This window comes from Triturus cristatus, chromosome 8 (genome assembly GCF_964204655.1).
Source record: "Triturus cristatus chromosome 8, aTriCri1.1, whole genome shotgun sequence".
Lineage (NCBI taxonomy): Eukaryota > Metazoa > Chordata > Amphibia > Caudata > Salamandridae > Triturus > Triturus cristatus.
The window spans coordinates 997,952,946-997,977,304 of record NC_140591.1 but is presented as its reverse complement, the minus strand read 5'-3'; the positions used below and the strand labels follow the sequence as shown (position 1 = coordinate 997,977,304).

The following is a 24,359-nucleotide window of genomic DNA, read 5'->3' as shown; positions in this document are numbered from 1 at the left end:
CTGAGATACTTAAGAGGTGAGACATCTGCAGGTAGTCAACAGTTTGCACTAGAAAGACTGTTATAGAAGGGGGAAAAACTTTTTTTTACGTTCCATTACATGGGCCTCTCGGTTTATCGCACACTCTGTTTAAATCGCCAACGGCGGGAATGTGAACAAATTCTAGGGCATAGCTTTTTTGTGAGGTACCCTATGCACGCCAAATGCATGCCCTTTTTTCTTGCTTTCATTCGGGCCCATGACACGCTTGCCACGTCACTGAACTCGTTTTTTAGGTCTCGCCTGGCTATCGCGTAAGCGATCGCTCAGCGAGACTCTAGTAAGGGGCTCCCAAAAGTGCTCCCAAAAGCGGATTGCATGGCGAGCACGCGCACAATCACGTGCATCGTGCCGCCATGCAATCCGTTTGGCATTGTACTTCAAAGGGTCCACTCACCCGCCTGGAATGCGCTCCCCCGCCCCCGCCAAGCGCGCGCGCCACGCTCCGCCGGGCTTGTCTTCTTCGTCTTTTTAAACATTCACGTTATCATGTGCTTACAAAAGCCTGCATGTTCGAAATGGGTTTCTTTATTTTCAGAGCGAAGGGCTTTACGATGTACGTCTTTAACATTATTTAATGCCAACAGAGCGCGGTCTTTTTACATTTTTGTTTGTTTTTAGGTTGCCATGAGCACATAACTGCGCTGCACGCTAAGCTTTATATTAATAGCAGCGCACATACTTTTTGTAGTACAAGTTAGTACTTTGCTTTGTTTACTTTGCTATTATTCCAGCGGACATAATACAACTGAGCACACTGTCTGATGCCTGATGCTTGCGGATGTCTGATGCCTGATGCTTGTGGATGTCTTATGCCTGATGTCTGATGCTTGTGGATGTCTGATGCATGATGCTTGTGGATGTCTGATGCCTGATGTCTTATACCTGATGTCTTATGCCTGATGTCGGATACCTGATGTCTGATTCCTGATGTCTGATGCTTGTGGATGTCTGATGCCTGATGTCTGATGCTTGTGGATGTGTGATGCCTGATGCTCGATGTTTGATGTCTGATGCCTGATGCTTGTGGATGTGTGTTGCCTGATGTCTGATTCATGATGTCTGATGCTTGTGGATGTCTGATGCTTGTGGATGTTTGATTCCTGATGGCTGATGCTTGTGGATGTCTGATGCTTGTGGCTGTCTGATGTCTGATGCTTGTGGATGTCTGATGCATGATGTCTGATGCCTGATGTTTGTGAATGTCTGATGCCGGATGTCTGAAGCCGGATGTCTGATGCATGATGTCTGATGCATGATGTCTGATGCCTGATGTCTGATGCCTGATGTCTGATGCTTGTGGATGTCTGGTGCCTGATGTCTGATGTCTGATTCCTGATGTCTGATGCTTGTGGATGTCTGATGCCTGATGTCTGATGCTTGATGCTTGTGGATGTCTGATGCTTGTGGATGTGTGTTGCCTGATGTCTGATGCTTGTGGATGTCTAATGCCTGATGTCTGATGCTTGTGGAAGTCTGATGCCTGATGTCTGATGCCCAGTGTTTGATGTCTGATGCCTGATGCTTGTGGATGTGTGTTGCCTGGTGTCTGATGCATGATGTCTGATGCTTGTCAATGTCTGATGCTTGTGGATGTTTGATTCCTGATGTCTGATGCTTGTGGCTGTCTGATGCCTGATGTCTGATGCTTGTGGATGTCTGATGCATGATGTCTGATGTCTGATGCTTGTGGATGTCTGATGCCTGATGTCTGATGCTTGTGGATGTCTGATGCCTGATGTTTGTGAATGTCTGATGCCGGATGTCTGATGTCTGATGCCTGATGTCTTATGCCTGATGTCTGATGCTTGTGGATGTCTGATGCTTGTGGATGTCTGATGCTTGTGGATGTCTGGTGCCTGATGTCTGATGCCTGATTCCTGATGTCTGATGCTTGTGGATGTCTGATGCCTGATGTTTGTGGATGTCTGATGCCTGATGCTTGTGCATGTCTGATGCGTGATGTCTGATGCTTGTGGATGTCTGATAACTGATGTCTGATGCTTGTGGATGTCTGATGCCTGATGTCTCATGACTGATGTCTGATGCCTGATGCTTGTGGATATTTAATGCCTGATGTATGATGCCTGATGCTTGTGGATGTCTGATGCCTGATGTCTGATGCTTGTGGATGTCTGTTGCCTGATGCTTGTGGATGTCTGATGCCTGATGTTTGATGCCTGATCTCTGATGCTTGTGTATGTCTGATGCCTGATGCTTGTGGGTGCCTGATGCTTGTGGATGTCTGATGCTTGTGGATGCCTGATGTCTGATGCCTGACGCTTGTGGATGTCTGATGCCTGATGCTTGTGGATGTATGTTGCCTGATGTCTTTATGCATGATGTCTGATGCATGATGTCTGATGCTTGTGGATGTCTGATGCTTGTGAATGTCTGATGCCTGAAGTCTGATGCTTGTGGATGTCTGATGCATGATGTCTTATGCCTGATGGCTGATGTCTGATGCCTGATGTATGATGCCTGATGTCTTATGCCTGATGTCTGATACCTGATGTCTTATGCCTGATGTCTGATACCTGATGTCTGATTCCTGATGTCTGATGCTTGTGGATGTCTGATGCGTGTTGCTTGTGGATGTCTGATGCCTGATGCCCGATGTTTGATGTCTGATGCCTGATGCTTGTGGATGTGTGTTGCCTGATGCCTAGTGCATGATGCTTGTGGATGTCTGATGCTTGTGGATGTTTGATGCCTGATGTCTGATGCTTGTGGATGTCTCATGCATGTTGTCTGATGCATGATGTCTGATGCCTGATGCTTGTGGATGTCTGATGTCTGATGCTTGTGGATGTCAGATGCCTGATGCCTGATGTTTGTGGATGTCTGATGCCTGATGTCTGATGTCTAATGTCTGATGCTTGTAGATGTCTGATACTTGTGGATGTCTGATGCCTGATGTGTGCTACCTGATGTGTGATATCTGATGTCTGATGCTTGTGGATGTCTGATGCCTGATGTTTGATGCTTGTGGATGTCTGATGCTTGTGGATGTCTGATGTCTGATTCCTGATGCTTGTGGATGTCTGATGCCTGATGACTGATGTCTGATGCTTGTGGATGTCTGATGCCTGATGTCTCATGACTGATGTCTCATGACTGATGCTTGTGGATGTCTTATGCCTGATGCTTGTGGATGTCTGATGCCTGATGCTTGTGAATAAATTAAAGGCATTGTCATTTACAATACCATTTACAATACCAATAGCTCCAAAACTCGCAGTTGCGAGACCTATTGCATTGCAAATGCTTGTTGATGTTAAGCAGACGGTGAGGATGTGATGTGAATCTGTAACAAATGTTCATAAGTAAAACATTCTTAAAAAGCCGCACGTCGGGTGTGCGCGTTCTTCATCTGCTGGTGGGCTTGAGGAAGCCCTCTATACTCCAGGAACGAGAGCTCTAAAATGCATTTAAACAGCCAGATTCCGTTCCGTATTCATCTGGGAACCGCTGCCTTTTTGATTGATTGCAAAATTGCCCTTCAACTGCGACAAAGTGGTTGCGTGAAAATGCCTTAAGTGGCAACTAAAATTTGAAGGCACCATACAAAACTGAAATATTCCCAGTATTGTGTTAAGCAGCAGTAGCGGCATCGAAGATTAATAATAACCGTGCAATAACAATAAACTGGGTTACTGCCCAAGAGTTTAACGGAAAGGACTCTCCTCCTATCAGCCATTAATGCTTAATTAACAGCTAAGTGCTGACGGTACATTTTATGTTTGTTCATCGCTTGTATTAACAGTGAGTGATGATTAGGCTGTAAACCCCTGCGGTTCTTGAGTTGTTGTTTCCTGAAATGCCTACCGTTGTGCGAGAGCTCAGCATCACGTCCTGTGCATTGCTAAGGAATCGAGTGTGTCCTGATGGGCAGGGGATGGTCTCCTCTGCGTCTTCGCGGTTTCTTCTTTCAGCGATGCCGCTAAAAGCTGTTCTTTCTTGTGTAACCAGCACCATCTGCTTTCTACAAGATAAAACAAAAAATGTACAACAGTAGCTTTCAGAGCCTTTCTGTGGGATTTTGTTGCCTTACTAGGAGCTATGGAATGAATGTGCTGAATTAGCTTATCTCTTGTAATCGATTTAGGACTGCATGTAGTTCACTTGTAATAGGGTCAAGGTTTCAGGGCTGTGATCCACACTTTTGCCTTAACTGAGCGAGCTTCTCTCTTTTTACCATGTACAGGATCTTCCCAATAACATGATCCACCAGGTCGCCATTCGGTCTCTTCCTCAAGAGTGGCTGTGGTGCGAAACCTGGTGTGACGATGAATCCAAGGCGAGGGCGAAAACAATTGACCTGGTGAGTCTGATCAGTCCCTTGTGATGATCAGTCGCTGAATGAAATGAATATTATGTGCGCTTGTTCATCAGTGGGTTGCTTGTGCAAGCCGTGTTTATTAGTATATGTTGTTAGTTGTATAAAAATCTCTCTTAGTTGACAGAGGTGGGTAAGTTGCCAAATAATTATGTATATGCTCTGGTCAAACCCCCAAAACAACATTTTCAGGGGAACATTACTGAGGAAAACCAAAGACTCCTTAAACTATCCTTATCTAATCCTTATGTGGCGTGGCAGGCGTTTGAGCTGCTGTGGGGAAGATGCTGGGAGAGGTGTGGTGCAGAGATCAACAACAGAAAAGAACACAAATTCAATTCAATTCAATATGCTTTATTCAATTCTTCACAAAAAAAATCATAAAAGCAGAAGCAATAAAAACCAGCATGTATCATCATACACGTCATATATCATAAACAGAACACTAATGATAAACGTAAAAATAAACAATATATAATGCAAACCAAATTCATGAAAGGAAAATATGTTAATAAACTACCACAAAATGGGGGAAACTGTAGAAAATTAGCTTGAACTATTTCATTGATAACCAAGTGGAGCCAGCACAACATCCGAGTCTACAAAAATCACTATTTGCCATGTGGGGACGCTTAACATTTGCCATACTGGGGAGTGGTCCTAAGTTAGATCACCTCTCAAGTGGCTGCAGTGAGAAAGGATGAAGAAAAGCCAAAGAATCCAGATGGTTAAGGTGCCCCTTGGTGGGTGAGTCTAGATGTGAGGTTATTGGACACTCTGTGCATATTTATGACTTTTATGGCGCAGGGCAGCAAAACAAGTTACCTTGGTGCGCTGCCCTGTGTTAAGGAGAAAGAGGAGGAATACTCCATATTCATTCAATTCCTCTCCTTTTCCCTTGCACTGGCACCATTTTAGCAGCCTAGCACCAACGCAGGCACCCTTACAGCAGGGTGCAGGGGTGCCTTTGTTGTAGGCAGGATTGTTGTGTGCAGGAAGGGGCACATTCTGCACAAAAACAACCCTGAGAGGCTTTTTCCTCTTTCTATGAGTGCTGCATAAAAACAGGAAAAAACGGTGAGACATAAAGATATTTTTCCTCATTACGCTTCTCCTGGGAAGGTGTATCTTTTTGGTACTTTCCCAGGTTTTCCTGTTCCTGTAAATCTGATAATGTGTCAAAATCCATGGATGTTGCGTTGGAACAACCACGCAACACCCATTCAAATGCCTCCCAGGCGCAGAGTAATGCAATGCATTGATTGTCCTGCATTACATTACTCAAGATTTGTGAAGGGTGGCCACGCAAGGTGGCCTTGTGTGGATTCATAAATCTCATTTTACATTTGCATCGCTCTTGCTCATAAATATGCCCCTCTATGTAGAATTCTCCGACTAATGTTTCTTTTATGGAGGTTATCTAACCAGCTGCTGTCAGACACAAGTAAAAATCTAAAAGGGCTACAGTAAGTCAGATCAACCTTATGAGAGTTTGTTATTAGAATCTTTCTACAAAGAAGAAAATTCAGAGCTTTGTGACTTGTTGGTGAAGGGCAAGGAAATCCTTTATTTCACAAAATGGTTTTGGTCTTTTGCCTGGCCGTCCAAAGAATCATAACAAGCATTTACAATGCAATGGTCTCGGCATTGGTAAAGTTAGAGCTATTGGTATTGCTCATGACATTATTTTTGTTTATGTTTTTGTTTTTAAAACATTTAAAGAAACGGCATTGTTATTTACAATGTCAATAGCTTAATCACTCTCAAATGCTTGACCTATTGCATTTACACCCACACACAGAGCCACCTACACACACACTGATTAAGCTATTGACATTGTAAATAACAATGCCGTTTCTTTACATGTTTTAAAAACAAAAACATAAACAAAAATGTCAAGAGCAATGCCAATAGCTGTAACTTTAACAATGCCGAGACCGTTGCATTGTAAATGCTTGTTATTGTTGATTTCAGTGAAATTACCATTTTTGTTAGCTCTCTGGGTCGGTAATGGGGGGGGCACTTTTCTTTTGGTTCCCTAATGGGGGGGGGGACTTTCTTTTGGTTCCCTGGCCTATTTTTTGTCCCAGTCTGAACCTGACAGATGTTTGTATGGAGGAGAAAGGGGAGCTGTTCCAGGGAGGTTCAACCTCACGTGCTTGGTGACCTCAGAGCTGTGGAGGAGAATTTTAATTTTCTGGCTACTCCTTAGACCTAAAACCTATATACATCACACACTAGTTCAGAGACTCTGCTCACTAACACCCAACCGCAGAGTAAATCCAACAAACACCAATCTACACTCACTCAGAAGGGGCAGGGCTGGTCTCAATACATCCTCGTGTAACGAGCCTCAGCAGTAGTTTTTCGAAGTTCTATATTCACTTCTTACTTTGGTGGTGTAAAAATGCAATATAAAGGAGAGAAGTCCTCTCTGGGCAAAAGTAAAGGAGGGAAGTGAGACTTACGCAGAGGTTGGGGTAATGAGAATAAGACCGAAGGAGGACAGGCCCGGGAGAGTGGAATAGAAGGTGAAACATGGGAAATAAAGTAGGAGAGAAAAAAGGGGGCCTTAGAAATTAGGACATACAATAGCACGAGTGAGAAGATGGGAGCTGCTGTGACAAGGGGATAGAAAAAGAGAGGGTTACAGGCGGACAGAAAGGGAAAGGAGAATGCCTATGGAAGGGAGACAGCGTGGCGCTGCAAACAGCGTGAAGAGGAGAGCGATAGAAGCAAGGGCGGCGTACAGCAGGATAGGGGAGGGTCAGAGGGGATCACGAAAAGGGAGAGAGGCGCTCGAGAGGCAAACACAAGCAGAAGGGGAGGGCTGAGAGGAGGGGCAGAGCGGTCCAGGAGGGGGCGTGTAACCAACCCGGAGGAATCGTAAATGGCAGCAAAGTGAAACATGGGAAATAAAGTAGGAGAGAAAAAAGGGGGCCTTAGAAATTAGGACATACAATAGCGCGAGTGAGAAGATGGGAGCTGCTGTGACAAGGGGATAGAAAAAGAGAGGGTTACAGGCGGACAGAAAGGGAAAGGAGAATGCCTATGGAAGGGAGACAGCGTGGCGCTGCAAACAGCGTGAAGAGGAGAGCGATAGAAGCAAGGGCGGCGTACAGCAGGATAGGGGAGGGTCAGAGGGGATCACGAAAAGGGAGAGAGGCGCTCGAGAGGCAAACACAAGCAGAAGGGGAGGGCTGAGAGGAGGGGCAGAGCGGTCCAGGAGGGGGCGTGTAACACACCCGGAGGAAGCGAAAATGGCAGCAAAATTACAACAAGCGTTCTCAATTGTTTGAAGAGAAGTAAATTGCTATTGCATGAATGCAGGACGAATAGTAACAAATCACTTTTTTTTTTTAACGAAATCTATAAAAGTAGCAGATCGAACAAGCCACCCACATCTCAGAGCACGCCCTGTCCCTCTGGAGTCAAGCTATGCCAGCGCGCAGGAACAGTCTATACTAACCCATATTTCACAGGCACAAACCGATGTCTCACCCTTTACTCCTGGGGTCTCATTAGTTGTGAAGAGTCGCATTTTAGAAGGACCATTTATTTCAGAAAGAGGCGTGTTAAAAACAATATTTCCAGCATCCAAATATTTTCCTTCAGTGAGTGATTTCTAATTACAGGAAGATTAATGATTTAATCCGAGCTGGAATCAGTAAGGGCCACGCGCCTTGCTCCTGCTCATTCGGGTTCCAGCTCCATTAATCAACGGAAGTTTCAAATGTGAGGCTCGACGTTTATTGTGGTAACCTTCTGTGGATCCTCTGACCTGCTGGGAAGCCCAAGGAATACATCACGAGGATCATCACTGTCAGGGCGCCGGCCGCATCCACGCACGACAACATCGAACTGCGCCACAGGCGCGCGCCAGTGAATCACGCATGCATTATTTACCAGCGCGCTCCATCTTCATAAAAGAAGCGGCGGAGATTACAGTTTAAATCCAGAAATCCATGTGAAGATTTTCGGGAGTTTAATTAGGAAAGGTTGGGTCGGTTCCGAGGGCACCGGAAGACACCACCGCCTTTCTCCGAGGCAGAGCAGAAATGCCTCGGAGAAACGCACCGTCCTTTTCGGATTCGGGGGAGTGTTTTGCTGTTGTCTCCTCCCTGAGACTTCTCGCAAAAAACACGCCCCCCGATCCGAAAAGGACGGGGCCTAATAGGAATGACTGACCTCTTCTCCAATGGCTGGCCAGCATTCAAGAGGCCAGCCAATGGAGAACAGGGGAGAAGAGGGGCGGGTTCAAGCCCCTCTTCTCCAAGTCATTAAATCTCGGAGCGAGACTGCGCAAGCGCAGCCTTCGCAGCCGAGACCTAAAAAAGCAGTGTGTTTGAGTGTTTAGGTTGTGTCACTGGGAGCCACTAATCACCAGTGACTGGAAATCCACTCTCGAGATTTTTCAGACTTTGATTCATGCAAATCAAGCATTAACCTTGAGGCTCATTTTCCTTTTGCTCTGTCTCTCAGGGTCAGGCATAGAGCTGACATGCCCTCTGGTGCAAGTAGGCCCCTTGTATGTCTGCAGGTCCTACAGGGCTTTAAGAGGGATGCAAAAACTTGGGAGGGGGTCTCTCAAAGAGGCATGGTCTATTAAATTAAGGGCGTGGCTTAAAACACTTAAGCTAAAAAATCTGTGCTTAGCATAGTGTGCTGCCTGGCTGGCATTTTGCTGCTTCTGTCATTGCACCTAGATATATAATACAACAAGTAACATTATACCTATAACAAACCAGCACTATTGGATTTGTCAATGATTGTTAGTTGCATAAGTTAAATGAGCAACAACTATTGCTGCGTTTGTACATAATATTGAAAATGCCGGTGAGATTGTGGCGTAATGGCTAGAGCTGCCAAGGTTGGGAAGCAGGTTCGAGCCTCGGTGTCAGCTCAGCATCATATGATGATCCAAAAAATGTATATGTCCTTGTGTAATGTAACTAGCGCGCACCTTCGGGTCGAGTTCTGAAATGATGAGACTGTGAAGGAACCACAGGGGGTCTCTTTGAAGTTACATCACAGGCAGTGAAGGGTGGTACTGCTGCAGGGTTTAAGATTTTTTTATTCACCTTGAGGGTGAGGGCAATAGGGGAAAGCGCAATAGGGACCTGTCTCAGCACTTGCTTTATAGAGCTACCGGTGCGGAGCACTGGCAGGACCTGGCCCACTTAAAGCCATGAGCTTCTCTCTTTTCCTAGGACTTCCCCGCAAACAGACAATTTGAGTTGACACTAGAATAGAACCGTCTCTTACAGGTGTCAATCAGCGATAATGTGGGATCCTACCTGTTTCACATAATTACTTGACCTTTGCTGATTTCCATGACTTTAAATAACAAGGATAATAATAATATTTTTGTCTTGTGCCACAACCTTAAAAACTAAATTCATACTACCGTTCTAATTTGGGAAAGGTGTTCAGTCTCTTACCGTTTCATCACAGAAGAGGACTCCACCGTCCTTATTGTGTTGTTTTGCAGGAAGATCCCTTGGGGGAATCATTCCATGTCCAGCGAGGGGGAAGAGGGGACCACTTTGAGTAGTCCTTTTTGACCCTAGTCAAACATTGTCTGACTGCTTACTCCCTGATTGCCTGCAGGTGCATGAAATAATCACAGGCTGAGGGTGTCGGCGTTTTCTACATCTACAACAGGGTTTGTACATATGGCGGCACTTTAGAGCTATGGCTGAGGCTGCGTTATCCTGGATCCAGCCTGATGCCTGGACAGTATTGGAGGGGGTGGGGAATTCCTATTGTCCAAAGCGCATTACATATTGTTTGGAGTCAAGCACAACATGTCTTCATGCTTATTTTGTCCTCTAGAACAGTAGGTCCAACCCCTTGCAGCAAAAATCCTTTGGCAGCCTGTTTACAGTGCCACTGTGTAGTTGTGAGAAAGAGGGTTGTCTCCAGCTGCTAGGGCAAGATATATATCCCAATATGTAAAATCTTCAAATATTTATATATGTTTATCAACACAGAATCTTTATTGTTAGACCGATCTCTTGGGAAATGACGTGAGCTGTAAGTTAAAAATGCTTGACTTAAAATGGTTCCAATATAAAAACATTTACACTTGTTTGCAAAAAAAAAGTATTTGTGCCTATTTATAATGTTTCTAGAGAGCTGGTGCAGCAGCAAATGCTGCCTTTATGGGATTCTGGATTTTGTGCCAGGAGGCTCTATATCTTTAGAGGTGGCTGGATCAGCAGGACATTTTTCTTGTCGCCAATCACCTAGGTGAGGTGATTTTTTATGTAACAGTTAGGATTCAACATATACTGTTTCTGTGCACTGTGAATAACAAGTGTTACTATTACTCATATTTGTTTACCTATTTCAGAAGGATGAATTTCAAAGGAGACCGTGCTGCGGTTCGGAATTGTGAATTGCAAACCACGCAGATTGTCAGAAACAGGGTTATTAATTTTTGGTGGGGACACCCTTTGCCAAGTCAATTAATGTACTCTGTTTCAGTCAAAACACAGTTGTAAGAGAATCTCTGCTCAGCCCCTGGTAGCAATGACTCAGGTAGCAGTCAATCCCCAGACAACAATTTTAAGGTGAAAAACACAACACAAAAATTCCAACCCAATTTGGAAAAATAGAGAACATTTTTGTGAGAAAAAAGATGCTAAGATCATCTGAGTAGGTTAAGGGGAAACAAAGATGCAGATATAAAAAAAAATTTAAGGCAAAAGTGGCTAGAAACAGTCAACCAGTATGGAAAAACTATTTTTCAGCGGACCGGGATCTAGGCAAAATTACAGGCCGACTGCGATGAGGCAGAGGTTGGATACAGTAAGCGGGTTGTCCTGGTCAACGGTCTTACTTCCAACTCCTGGGAAAGCTTTTTCTGGTCGGTCCTGCTGCCCATAGCTCCCCAGGGTAGCCAGGTTTCCTGCCGGGTTTAATCCTCTTTAGTCAGCTGGGGCTTCTTGTAGTCAGGAGTACTTCTGCTTTTTGTGTGTCTGAAGAAGGCCAGCCACTTGACCCTTGTAGAGCAGCTCCAGCTCCTTGGTGTCAGGATGATTCAGGGGTCTTTGTATCCTTGTGTGAGTCCTCTTCTTCTAGCAGGAGTCAGGGTTCTTCTTCCAGCAGAGCCTTTTTCTTCGGATGGAGTCGTCCCACGTCCAGGAATGTTCTGAGGAGGTGGGGGTTGAGGTGTAAGATTTATCCAGGCACAAGCCAGTGATTAGTGGAGTTTTTCCAGCCAAAGATGTGTATTCCAGCTCTGGAAGTGTGATAGATGGCAGAACTGGGTTTCCCTCCTACTGGAACAGGGAACAGGCAGCCTAAGAGGGTCCAGTAAATGAATCAGAGAAGCTGACCCAGGCAACTCCAAGTCAAAAGATGTAGTACTACAGCTGCCCTCTGTTCTGACAAGAGTTCCTGGTCACTCCAAGGTTGCTAATTTCTGCCAAGTGGTCAGCAGTTAACACCCATTGTCCTTGCCTGTGCTCAGAGATAAGCCATTGTCCCCTGAGCTAGTATTGTTAGTCTCCCAACAAGAATGTGAATTCCAACTCTGGAGATGTGGTGATTGGCAGAACTAGTTTAAATCATCATCATCAAGAAAGATTTATTCGACTGTTATGAATGTACAATCATAAAAGCACAAAGAAAAAATGTATGTTGCTTCCAATCAAAAGAGAATTACGGAACAGCAGCAGTATTATATGACAAACACATTCATAAGTAAAATACATACTGAAACGGTTTTTAAAAACAGTTAGAAAACAATTAAAATTCATCTGTAATAATTAGGCTTTTCCTTAAACGGAGTACTCTCTTTAAAAACATAGCAAGCCTCCATAATACATGTTCGTTATCCAACAACTGGAGTTTTAAAAAAGCAGGGCAGCATTGTCTTAGCCCCCGGGTTTTTAAGAGAGGAATTAGCCACACGTTCCTTAATTCAGAGGAAAATTTACAAAAGAGGACGGAATGAATGGTAGACTGACATGATTGATTATCACAAGGGCACAAAGGGAGCTGTCGCGACCAATCGTTCATTTTCGGCCACACCACCAGTCTGTGAAACATATTAAGCCTAAATCTGGCCAATAACAATATATCATAAGTTGCAGGTACGAATGACAAATATGGCTCCATTCCAAACTTAGTTAAAATAGATTGGTGTGTTAGGAGGAGCCTAGCACGCATCCAAGATGGTCGCGTGAGCACAGGGCTCCCCGGACCCTCGCTGCTCCTCGGAACTTATCCTGACTCTATCCTGACTTGGTTGACGGATTCTGGAAGATGAACGTTGGCTGAACCCTAAACTCTTTTCAGAAACCAAATCGGACCTGGGAGACCTGATCTATGGTGGTTTGAACTTTTGAGGCCCAACTGATGGCTGTGCCCGGTGCTGAGGTGAACGGTGGAGCCGGGGCATAGTTGAACAACAACGGCATCGGGGCTGTGCCGGCGGCCGTCTCATCACTTTCGGTTTCACTTTTGGATCTCTGAGTGGCTGGACAGTGGAGTTGCTTTGTGCGGCTGGGTTTTTACTCGGCCTTCGCTTCGTGTCTTTGCCTCCGCCTGAATCCAGTGTGCCCATTGACTTTGATCCTCTCGCACCGCCACATTGCGGTCCCTGGTACGGCTCGTGTCGGCTTCGCCCGTGCCACTTTGACGCTTGCTCGGTGGTCCCCTTCGGCGAGCGTGGTTCCACATGGGAGGCAGAGGGGATCCCGAGAGGCGTAAGACCAAGACATCCCTACGTGGGGGACCGGTCCAGACCAACAACATGGACCGCTACACTCAGGGTAAAGGGTCCCCTGGGACGGCCAGTGTTCTCCCGGATGACGCTGGGGGTGTTCCGTCCGCCCCTCCGGATTTGTCCCTGCAGGACATCCTGGGCGCCATTAATGGCATCAAGGAGACCATCGCTCAGCAGTACGAGGCCTTGGCCCGTAAAATCGACACGGTGGCCATTGATGTTACGCTAATTCGGGCGGATCTCTCTAAGACCAATGAGAGGGTCCAGTCGCTGGATTTGCGGACGTCCACCCTTGGTACGGATGTGTCGGACCTGCAGACTGCTCTCGGCGACCTTAAGTCGACCAACGACCTGATGGCCCGGCGGCTGGAGGACTTCGAGGGACGGGCTCGACGCAATAACATTCGCGTCATAGGTGTTCCGGAGACCTCCGACAATCGCCCGGTGGACCTTATGGTTGAGGAACTCATCCTCCAACAGCTTGCCCCCGCTGGCCTGAGTAAGTTCTTTGCCGTGGAGCGGGCCCATCGAGTCCCAGGCGGTCGGCCGCGACCCGGAGCGCCCCCGAGGCCTATTGTCGCAAAACTTTTCCACTACAGAGACCGAGATGCGATTCTGCAGGCCTCACGGGTACATGGCCCGGTCCGATATGAGAACTCATCCGTTAACTTTTTCCCGGACTTCACCCAACTGGTCCAGAAGCAGCGGATGGGTTTCCAGGGGGTGAAGCGCCGTCTCCGGGACCTGGGTCTTAAGTACTCGATGCTTTTTCCTGCTAAGCTCCGAGTGGAATACGAAGACCGTGCTACCTTTTTTGACTGTCCTGCGACTGTGAGTGACTGGCTGGACTCTCTGCCGGACCGGGGTGACCGGCCTGGGCCTTCTGGTGGTGCCGAGGGTGGCGGGCCTCCTTCGGAGTGACTTTTGGTCCTTGACTTTGACATTTTGTTTTGTTCGGCTGGGTTCTACTTCTTTTGTACATTTTGTTTACTTATGATCTATGTTGGGGGCGGGCAGGGACGGGTCCCTTTCCTCCTCCGGGGTCTTTTCGTAGAATGGGGTTTGTAGGGCGACAGGCACACTGCAAGTTGGGGTGGTTTTTTGGACCGCAGGGGTGCAGGGTGGGGGGAGTTGAATTTGGGGGGGGGTTGGTGGGTGGGAGGGGTTGTTTGGATTTGTGTTTTTTGTTTTCAAGGCGAGGTATTGGCTCTGTTTCAGTTTCAGGTGTCGCGCTATTTGCTGGGGGACCTTTGATCTATTGGAGGGGATGGGGGGGGGACGGGTTGAGACTGATGTCTTGGAACGTCAACGGATTGGGGGATCATATCAAACGGGGTGTTGTGCTGCAGTATTTGCGTCGTTTGACTCCTGATGTGGTATTCTTACAGGAGACGCATCTGGTTGGTAATGTTTGTCATGCCATGAACAGGGGGGGATACCGACTCGTGGCCCATTCCGGTTTCACCACTGGCTCTAGAGGGGTGGGCATTCTCCTGCGATCTTCACTTCCGCTAGAGATCACCAGGGTTGTCCTAGACGATAGAGGGCGCTATGTGGCTCTGATTGGGAGGTGGGAGGGACAGTCCCTTTCCTTGGTTTCGGTTTATGTTCCCCCGGGCCTTCAGAACTCCACTTTCTCAGACTTGGGTCGTATGCTGCTTGAGCTTCCTGACAGTCTTTTGCTTCTGGGTGGGGATTTTAATTCGGTTGTTTCGGGTGATTTGGATCGCCACCCGCCCAGGGCCCTCCCTGCTGCCCAGGCGTGGCTCGGCGGACTCTTGGATACCTTCGGTCTGGTGGATTGTTGGAGGTTACTGCATCCGACACAGTGTCAGTACACATTTCACTCTGGGGCCCATGGGAGTCTCTCCAGATTGGATTATTTTCTTATGCCCGCGGCCCAGACTGCCCGGATTCGAGAGGTCAAGCACTTGGCCCGGGGTATCTCTGATCATTCCCCACTGTGGTTGCTTTTCGACACCGGGATGCGGTCCGCTGGGCGGATCGCCCCTATTAACCCTTGGTACTTGCGAGACCCCAAGATTCGTGATAGCCTTGTTAAGTCGATTGATCAGTATTTTCTCGAGAATGAGGGGTCGGTGTTGTCCTCAGTGTCCCTGTGGGAAGCCTTCAAAACAGTGCTCCGCGGGCATGCCCTATCCCAGATAGTGGAGGCTAAGAGGGTTAAGAATGAGGCGGTGGTGAAACTGGAGACTGAAATATCGAGGCTGGAGGCGGCTTTGGAGACAGGTATCACTCAGGATGGGCTTCATGCCCTCAGCTTGAAGCAGTTTGAATATAAGTCTCTTGTCACTGACGCTGCCAAGAGCATGTATAGGGAGCAACAGGGTAGGTTGTATGATGCCGGGGACAAGGCGGGTAAACTGATTGCTTGGTTGGATAAGAAGGAGAGAGTGAATCGTGTGGTCCCGGAGCTTCGGGTTTCGGATGGAGTGTGTGTGACTGACCCTGGTGAGATTGTGGAGTGTTTTGCTGACCACCTCCGGGCGGTGTACTCCCCGGTGTCTGATAGAGATGAGGATGACTCTCGTCTCTTGCTGCGGGATATTGCCTTGCCCAGCCTATCCGTCGAGGACCGTGAGCAGATGGATGCCTCCCTGTCGGTCGCCGAGATTGCTACCGCGATTCGTTCCCTTCGATCGGGCAAGGCTATGGGCCCCAACGGACTGCCGATTGAACTGTATAAACTACGCCCGGATAAAATCGCGCCCTTCCTCCGTCGTATGTTTCTGGAGTCGCTCGAGCGGGGTTCCCTTCCCGACGACCAGCGTCTGGCTACTATAGTTGTTATTCCCAAAGACGGTAAGCCACGAGACCGCTGTGCCTCATATAGGCCTATCTCCCTACTAAATGCCGAACCGAAAATCCTTGCCAAGGTTCTCGCTAATCGCTTGCTGGGAGTTATCTGTGATTTGATACATCCGGATCAATGCGGCTTTATCCCTCATCGTAATACCGCTCTCAACTTGCGGCGTCTACATGGCGTCCTCGCTAGGGCGGAGTTCTTCTCTGAGCCGGCCATATTGGTTTCCGTAGACGCCACAATGGCCTTTGATACCATCGAGTGGCCATTCCTTTGGGCCGTATTGGCGAAGTTTGGCTTTGGTGAGGGATTTATTGGTTGGGTGAAGCTCCTCTATGCTGGTCCAATGGCTCAGGTGGTTGTCAATGGGCGGGTTTCTCGGCCCTTAGCGCTCGGGAGGGGTACTAGGCAGGGGTGCCCGTTGTCCCCTCTGCTCTTTGCTCTCGCCTTGGAACCGCTCGCTGCCTGGCTCCGCTGGGAGCCCTCGATCAGAGGGATCCGGTGGGCCCCGGGCTTCGAGGACCGGGTCTCGTTGTACGCGGATGATATTCTTCTGTACCTCACCTCGCCGCGGAAGTTGCTCAATGTGCTTTTTGATGTTCTTACTTCCTTCGGGAGAAATTCGGGTTTGATAATTAACTGGTCCAAATCTTGCGTGTATCCTATCTCCGGTGGCCTTCCTCTTTTGCCTCCTCGGCTTCCGATCCAAACATCTCAATCCGGCTTTAAATACTTGGGGGTATACGTTTCGTTGGATCCGGCGGTCCGCTATGAGCAGAATCTCCTGTCTCCCCTCCGGCGTTTGAGGGCGGACACGGCTCGGTGGTGTAAGTTGCCCTTGTCTCCACTTGGTCGCGCAGCACTGTTTAAAATGATGTCCCTTCCCAGATTTCTTTACGCTCTCCAGAACTCCTTCGATATCATTCCGGCGGCCTACTTTAGGGAAGTGGAGAGTTTGCAGAGGAAACTGGTTTGGGACGGTCGCGCGCGTATCGCTTTGGCAAAGCTGACTCTTCCCTGGTATGACGGGGGCATCGCGCTTCCTGACATTAGAAGGTACTATTGGGCCTCCCAGCTGGCTGCCATTAACCATGCTACGTACGCTCCTGGCTCGAACCCGGCGTATGAGATGGATAAATTCCTGCTTCCCGGCGGTAACTATAACAGAGCGCTTTACTCTCGATCTGCCGGAAGGACCCTCACGGGCCCTACTAGGATTGCGGTACGTGTGTGGAAGGCGGCGAATGTAGCTGTGGGCTGGAGTGAGCGGTTAACGTGTGCTACTCCTCTATTCGCCTCTGAGCGCTTGGGAAGCCTCTGGACAACGAAAGGCTTTGAGCACTGGGATACGATCGGCATTAGCAGAGTGGGGGACCTATGGGTTAAAGGCGCGGTTAAATCCTTCACGGTGCTTCAGAGCGAGTACGAGCTTAGTGAAAGGGAGTTCTTCCGCTATGCCCAGGTTCGGCACGCCCTACTCTCGGTCTTTGGGGAGGGGACCACGGTCCCTGTTTCTTCGCCTCTCGAGGACCGTATACTCGACGGGCACGTCCCCGACAGTACTATCTCCCTGATTTATAAAAAACTAATAAATAATCGGGCTGATCTCTTGGTGCGTCTTCGGGAGGCATGGACGGGAGATGGGGTGGAGTTGGACTACGAGGACTGGCAGTCTGCGCTGTCATCCCCTAAGGAGGTTGCCATCCCGGCCCGTCTCCGTCTGGTCCAGCTTAAGATTCTCCATCGTGTCTATGTGACGGGTCCCCGTTTGGTCTCGATGGGGTTTTCTGACGACGGGCTCTGTAAGCGTGGCTGCGGGCTCAGTGCCACCTTCCTCCACATCCTCTGGGAGTGCCGCGAGGTGGCGGAATATTGGCGCCAGGTGCATGATGTTATGAAACGAGTCACTGGGGTCGCTCTGCTGCCGGAGGTGCGCCAATGTGTTCTGAATGTGTGGGAGCCCAATGACTATAATGCGGCCCAGGCTCGGTGGGCGGCCCTTGGGAACATGATCGCAAAGAGAGATATTGCGCAGCTTTGGGGTTCCCAACGGCCTCCCACCGTGTCAGTATGGAAGGAGAACATGGACTGGTGCATGTTCAGGGAGAAGACGGTGTATGTGGCTCGTGGTAAACCGGGGGCGTGGGGTAGAATCTGGGGTCAGTGGAATGTGTATCGAGGGACTATCTGTTCTCCCCCCTGGTGGATACGTCTGAGGTTGCCTTGTCCCCCTTATCCTTGAGGGTTCCTTGCTTACTCTGTTCATCTGAGTATCGATTTGGTTTTCCCGTGGCCCCCCCCTCCCTCTCAGACCCCCCTTTTATTTACCACCCTAGGGTGGTCCTATGTGGAGTTCCTCTGCTATGGTTAGACGCCCTTTCCATGTTTTTCGCCTTGCTTTTTGTTTTTCTTTACTTTGGTTGATAGTTATGTTAAAAGGGTGTATCCTGACTTCCTTTATGTGCAGCTTGATCTCCTGTCATTTAGCGGAGCCCCTGCGGGCCAGTCATTGTTTTTGAACTGCTTGCTCATTTCTGCATACTAGCGGCCGGCCCAGGAGGTTGTAGGCCCGTGCTTGTACCCTTTTTCTCTGCACAATAAAAATAAAAAAAAAAAAATAAAAAAAAATAGATTGGTGTTGGTTGATGGTGGGCTTCAAAAGTTCTCCAGACAGTCTAACCTCTTCCAGCATGTTAAGCCCCTCCTTTTTTAATGTTTCCCTTGAAATCCTCTGTACGGAACTCGGACCAATAAAATATTCTGGATGCCCTATGTCATTCATGAAATCATGAACAAATCTAATCCATGGTATTTTTAAGGCTCCGTCTAATTTAAGACAATCAGCTAAAACATCCCTGTTTAACTGTGTCTGATCCTTAGACCAGATACTATGCCACAACAGTATCGGTTCCACTTTGATTAAATCAGAAATAAAAGAGCGACACAGTTCTTCATGACAAATAAGAGATGATGTACTAGGTGGGACGGATAATATAAATCTTAAAAAATAATTCTCAACTTGTTGCAGCTGCGTGGTATTTGCTAGCCCCCACACCCCGGCTCCATACATTGCAGAAGTGATACACTTTGCTTTAAAGATTTGTATCAGCTCCCCAGGAGGTTTCCGGCCCAATTTCTTAGAAAAAGTTACCAAGGCATTGGATGACCGAATAAACATCAGTTTTTTGGCAGTTATTGTTTGTGCCCAAGATTCATTTTGGTTGAACAGCACACCCAAATATGAAAAGCTCTTAGTTGTAGTTAGCTTCTGTCCCTCTACAAAGATATCTTTCGCTCTCACGGACCCATGGCCATATGTTTTAGAGATATTAATACTGAGGCCTAATTCCTTCATAAAAGCAGAAAATCCATTAATGACCCTTTGGAGAGCAATTTGGGTTCTTGCCAGGATAACTGCGTCATCCGCATAAGGGAGTGCCGGGATTTGTCGGCCTCCAACTTGCGGGAGGTCGTGCGTTGCTCTTACTCTTAGAGCCCTGCCTCACCCCCTTCTAACAGGAAAGGTAGCCATACGTTCCCCCCTGTTCCAAAACGCACACTAGCTGATGCCCTACTGTAAAGATTCCTTAGAAAAACTATAATTTGGGGGTCTACTCTCAGATCCTCGAGGACCTCCCACAGTCTTGCATGCTTTGCAGAATAAACTGTGCCACTGGAATCAAGCTATCCTGGCTGAAGAGGGGTGAAACCCCGAAACCGGTCCTAGGATGCTTGTTTACGGTCCAGGGAGGACCTGGCTTGGCAGTTCGGTCTGAACTGTTCCCATGAGGCACAGGATCAAGACTGATTTGCATATAGCCAGGTATAAACTGGGGTGGCATGGTGGCCAAAAGAATGATGGATTTAACCCAGATCTCTTGACTGGGGGTGAATGTTTTGATTTGTTCTGCATTCCGTCCATCAATTGTGTGTCTTTTGCTTTCTCGCCCTAAGTGTGCCACGTATGCTCAGACGTGAGTCCTGGGCTCACTGTGCCAGTGGAATCAAGCTATCCTGGCTGAAGAGGGGTGAAACCCTGAAACCGGTCCTAGGATGCTTGTTTCCGGTCCAGGGAGGACCTGGCTTGGCAGTTCGGTCTGGACTGTTCCCATGAGGCACAGGGTCAAGACTGATTTGCATATAGCCAGGTCTAAACTGGGGTGGCATGGTGAGCAAAAGAATGATGGATTTAACCCAGATCTCTTGACTGTGGGTGAATGTTTTGATTTGTTCTGCATTCCGTCCATCAATTGTGTGTCTTATGCTTTACAGAATCAAAGGCCGCGATTAAGTCGACGAAGACCATGTACAATCTACTATTTTTTGCCTTGGTATACTTTCCTATAAGCAGGGCTACATTTCAGCACTGCTCCGTTGTTCCGAGCCCCTTTTGAAAGCCATATTGTAAATCTGTTAAAATATTGTTTTCTTCTGCCCAATCTTGCAGGCACGCTAAAATCACACGTCCCACCACTTTCACCATAGAATCTAATAAGGAGATTTGTCTATAGCAACCTGGCTTGTGAATATTCCCTTTTTTTAAAATAGGAACTATTATTGACACTTCCCAGGTCTCAGGTAGTTGAGTTTGACAGCTGGCATTAATGACCTGCGTTATAATGGGCCCCCATAACAAAATATTACATTTAAACAGGTCTACTGGGATGCCGTCAGGACCGGGGGTTTTTCCGGTCTTACTCAAATGTAGAGCTCTATTCACTTCATCTAAAGTGAAATTTAAATCGACATTAGGATAATTACTCTCTAAATTCTCATCATATACAGTACAGGAAGTATCAATGTCATTATATACCTGTGAGAAATACCCAATCCATTCCTCCTCTGAGATAGCAATTACTATTGATGGGCCATCCTGTGACGTTAGGAATGGTGTCTTCACGGCCCTCCAAAAAGCTGCACTATATTTCAATACTGATGCTGTGTGTAGGACTTCCCATGCTTCATCTCTCAAAGTATTCTTTCTTTCCTTTATTGCCTGTCTATATTCCAATCTTGCAGATCTGATGTTACTCGTTATCCTTGGTTGCCTGTGTAATTCAACTTTCAAATTGGAGTAGGCTTGGGAACATCTTGGATTAAACCAACCCGAGGCCTTATTTTACTTACGGTGCTGTGCTGTTAATAATTGCCTAAGCGTGTTCGATATTTCAGTATAGGATGCTACAATACTTTGTGCTAGGGGCTGACTCTGATAGGCAGACCTTAATCGCTGACTTACAATTTACCACCAGAGATCAAATTGTTACTACGGGGTCCACCTTTGACCATTTTAATGTGTAACCATTAGTTTTATCTAGTTGTAATTTGCCCGAATCCTCACTATCCTTATTATTCCTGGAAGCCTTTTTAAGGGCAAGGTAACCGCCAAACCTAGCGGGAAATGATCACTCAAGGGATTCTGGTCAACCTCAAAGCAAAGTAATCTAGAAGCATAGTTATATGAAACTAAAATGTAATCAATTGTAGAAAAACCCCTTCCATTGTAGGTATAAGGCATTATTACTGGGGGCTCCAAAAGTTCATTTACAAAACCTAATTGGTTAGTAACTAAACATTTGTTAAACAACTCTCCCGCTGAGGAGTGACAGAAATGGGTTGTATGGGTACCTTCTTCAGATAAATAACCACATAATCTATCATCATCAGCGGGCACAATGCACAGTTAAAATCACCCATCATTATTATCATCACATCTGCTGAGTTAACATTACAGATCGCATTTAGATCCTCACTCAAATTTTTTAGAACCTGACAAAGTTCAACTGAGATAATGTTATTGTAAAAATTTACCAAAGCTACACATTGATCCATGCTTAAAAACACTTTAATTATCTGATAAAAGCTGTTCCTCAAAATTTCCTGTATTTTGGTAATTTCTAGTTTGTTGGAAATATACATACTCAGGCCACCCATAAGCCTTCCCCCAAGGCCCTTGACGGCCGGTGTATTAAAAGTTTTAAAACCATTAATATGGAATGAATCTCTAGACCAGGTTTCCTGTAGACCTATTATATCTCTATCTTGAATAAATGTATACCATACTGGGTTATCTATTTTTATCTCAACCCAGCAATATTCCATGAGATAATATCACAAGTGGGCACATCGCTATTCTGTAGAGGTAGGGTTGGGGCAAGCCTACAATTATTAATGTCACCAGAATAGGTCAGATTTAGTGTTTGCACAAGGGGGTTACGGTTGAGAGGTAGAAAACCCTCATTACTGAGATCTAGACCCATCACTTGTTCACCCCCTACTCTTTTCTGGTTGCTAGCGTCAGACCCCTTGTCGCTTATCTCCAATGCTGGTGTATCCTCATCGCTGTCAGTTACAGGTCCAGCATTCTTGGCCAGACGGTGAGCACCAAAAGTCAGTCAATCAATATCACCCAAGGAGCTGAAAGCATCAAATCGATTGCTAGTTGGGATGGAAAATCTTTGTTGGACACCCCCCGAGCGAGTTCTCTATCTCTGTGGGGTATTGTAAATGCCTGGGTGGTTGGTAAAAGAAACCCAGAGGTAAGATGTTTATACCCCTGGGAGTGATAGGTCTAGATCCAGCTCTCTCCAGTATGGCTTAAATTGTGTTCAGTGATCTAAATGTTAACACTATGCTATCTCCAGGTATGGATTTGCTAGATCTTCCTACCCATGCAATTCTTCTAGCCATCTTGAACTCCAAAAATAATGTGTTAGTAATACCCGTCCTTTTCCCTAGGAAGTGAAGGGGCTTTTTTCTCAATGTTGTCCAATGTTCCACTTCGCCCATTGGTAATGGGGGGACATTCGCTATGACAACAGTATGTGGAGTTGCTTCTGGGGGAAGATGCAAATTTGTAGTTTCAAATAGTCCTTTCCGCCTCGATGTAGCGTGTACTGACAAATTTACGGGCTTATCCTTACCTAGTTGTACTTGCATGTCCGTCTTTGAGACAGTCTGCGTGGGATCATTTGCCGCCTCCCCTCTACCTGATGATATGCCCTGTCTAATGTGAGTTGCCTGGGGTTGATTTTGGGATAGGTATAGTGCACTTTCTCCCAACAGATCTGTCCTTATCAATGTTTGAAATTTTCGAATTTAATTGTGTCTGCTGCTGTCGGGCAAGCCCACTCTCGCGATTATCTGCGAGATGGTTACCTGATATAGCTCTTTTTGTACTAGATTGTGCCACTTGATTGCTGCAGTTGCACACCATGGTGGTAGTGTTTGCTAAGCTCTCTAATGTTGACAACCTGCTTTCAATTTGTGTAAGCATTTGTTTTAGTGGATTAAGCAGGGTCCCTACAGTAGATTCAAGTTTTTTCCAAAATTCCTCCTGCCCATTGTCTGCCTGTAGACCCAGACGGTCTTGAGCACTCTGGGTCATGATCTGCTCCTGATGAGCTACCTTTTCCACAGGCTTACTCTTACAAACCTGACTTCTTGCAATTTGTCTCTGTTTGTTTATACCCTGCCCCTTCCCCTTTTTAGATGTGGGAGTAAGACTACCACACTCAGTGGATTTCGCCTTTTGGCCTCTAGTGGTCACATTCAGCCTGGACCTTTTATTACTGGTCTCTAGAACCTCAGATGGAGCAACTTCCTCTATATCGGCCACTATCAGCTGGGGCGCTCAAGTTATAGGTAGACCACTGCACTGAGAACTGTTTGCTACTGGGGTAAATACTACAGGGCAAACTGGGGGGTGTTGAGCTTCCACCGACAGCCTACGCTCGGTGTATTTCATGCATTAACGCTGACTCTGCCCTTGTTAAAAAAGCATCCAAAGTTCCCACTACTCCCCGCCCAGTGAGGGATTGTCGCCTACTCATACTTGATTGCATTCCCTCCACAATAATTTGCATATACGAGTATAGCACTAATCACTTAGTTGCCACCAGTGCTGTCCAGGTTCAATACAGAATGTCAATACCTCGCCCGGCCACCTTCGATCCCGGTCTCAAACGGGCTCAGATTGATGAGTTCCTGCCTCAGTGTATATGGCCCCAGATAGAAAAGATAGTCTCTTAACACAGTAAATTTTTTTAAGTTGATGGTGGTATGTGGCCCAGTCCAGCAAATGGGTGTAAGGGGTGTAGCCCTGCCCTGCCTCTTCCTGGCAATGACGGGCAAGGATGGGCCCGCCCTTGGCCCAGGCTTTGCCCGGATGCGCCCAAGCGTGTCCCACGAAGCGGGACCCACGGATGCCTATATGCGCCTCCGGGCGCATAAATGATTGACAGAGCCTCCGGGCGCGAAAGGCAGCAGCAGGGCAGTATGGGGGCTGAAGTCCCCCCTCCAACAATGGTGTTTGCGGTTCCCACGAAGCGGGAACTGCGGATACCTTTATGTGCCTCCGGGCGCGTAGATGATTAACAGCGCCTCCGGGCGCGAAAGGCAGTAGCAGGGCAGTATGGGGG

The 24,359-nt window shown here is 47.2% G+C and overlaps 1 protein-coding gene across 2 annotated transcripts in view; it reads left to right on the top strand.

The window, feature by feature from the left end:
* The window catches only part of UGGT2 (UDP-glucose glycoprotein glucosyltransferase 2), a 1,472,699-nt gene that overhangs the window by 1,366,257 nt on the left and 82,083 nt on the right, over positions 1–24,359 (top strand). For both annotated transcript variants that reach the window (XM_085622547.1, XM_085622546.1), the window contains one exon: positions 4,247–4,363. In XM_085622547.1, the coding sequence (XP_085478673.1) occupies positions 4,247–4,363 (117 nt within the window). The remainder of the gene's footprint in view (positions 1–4,246; positions 4,364–24,359) is intronic.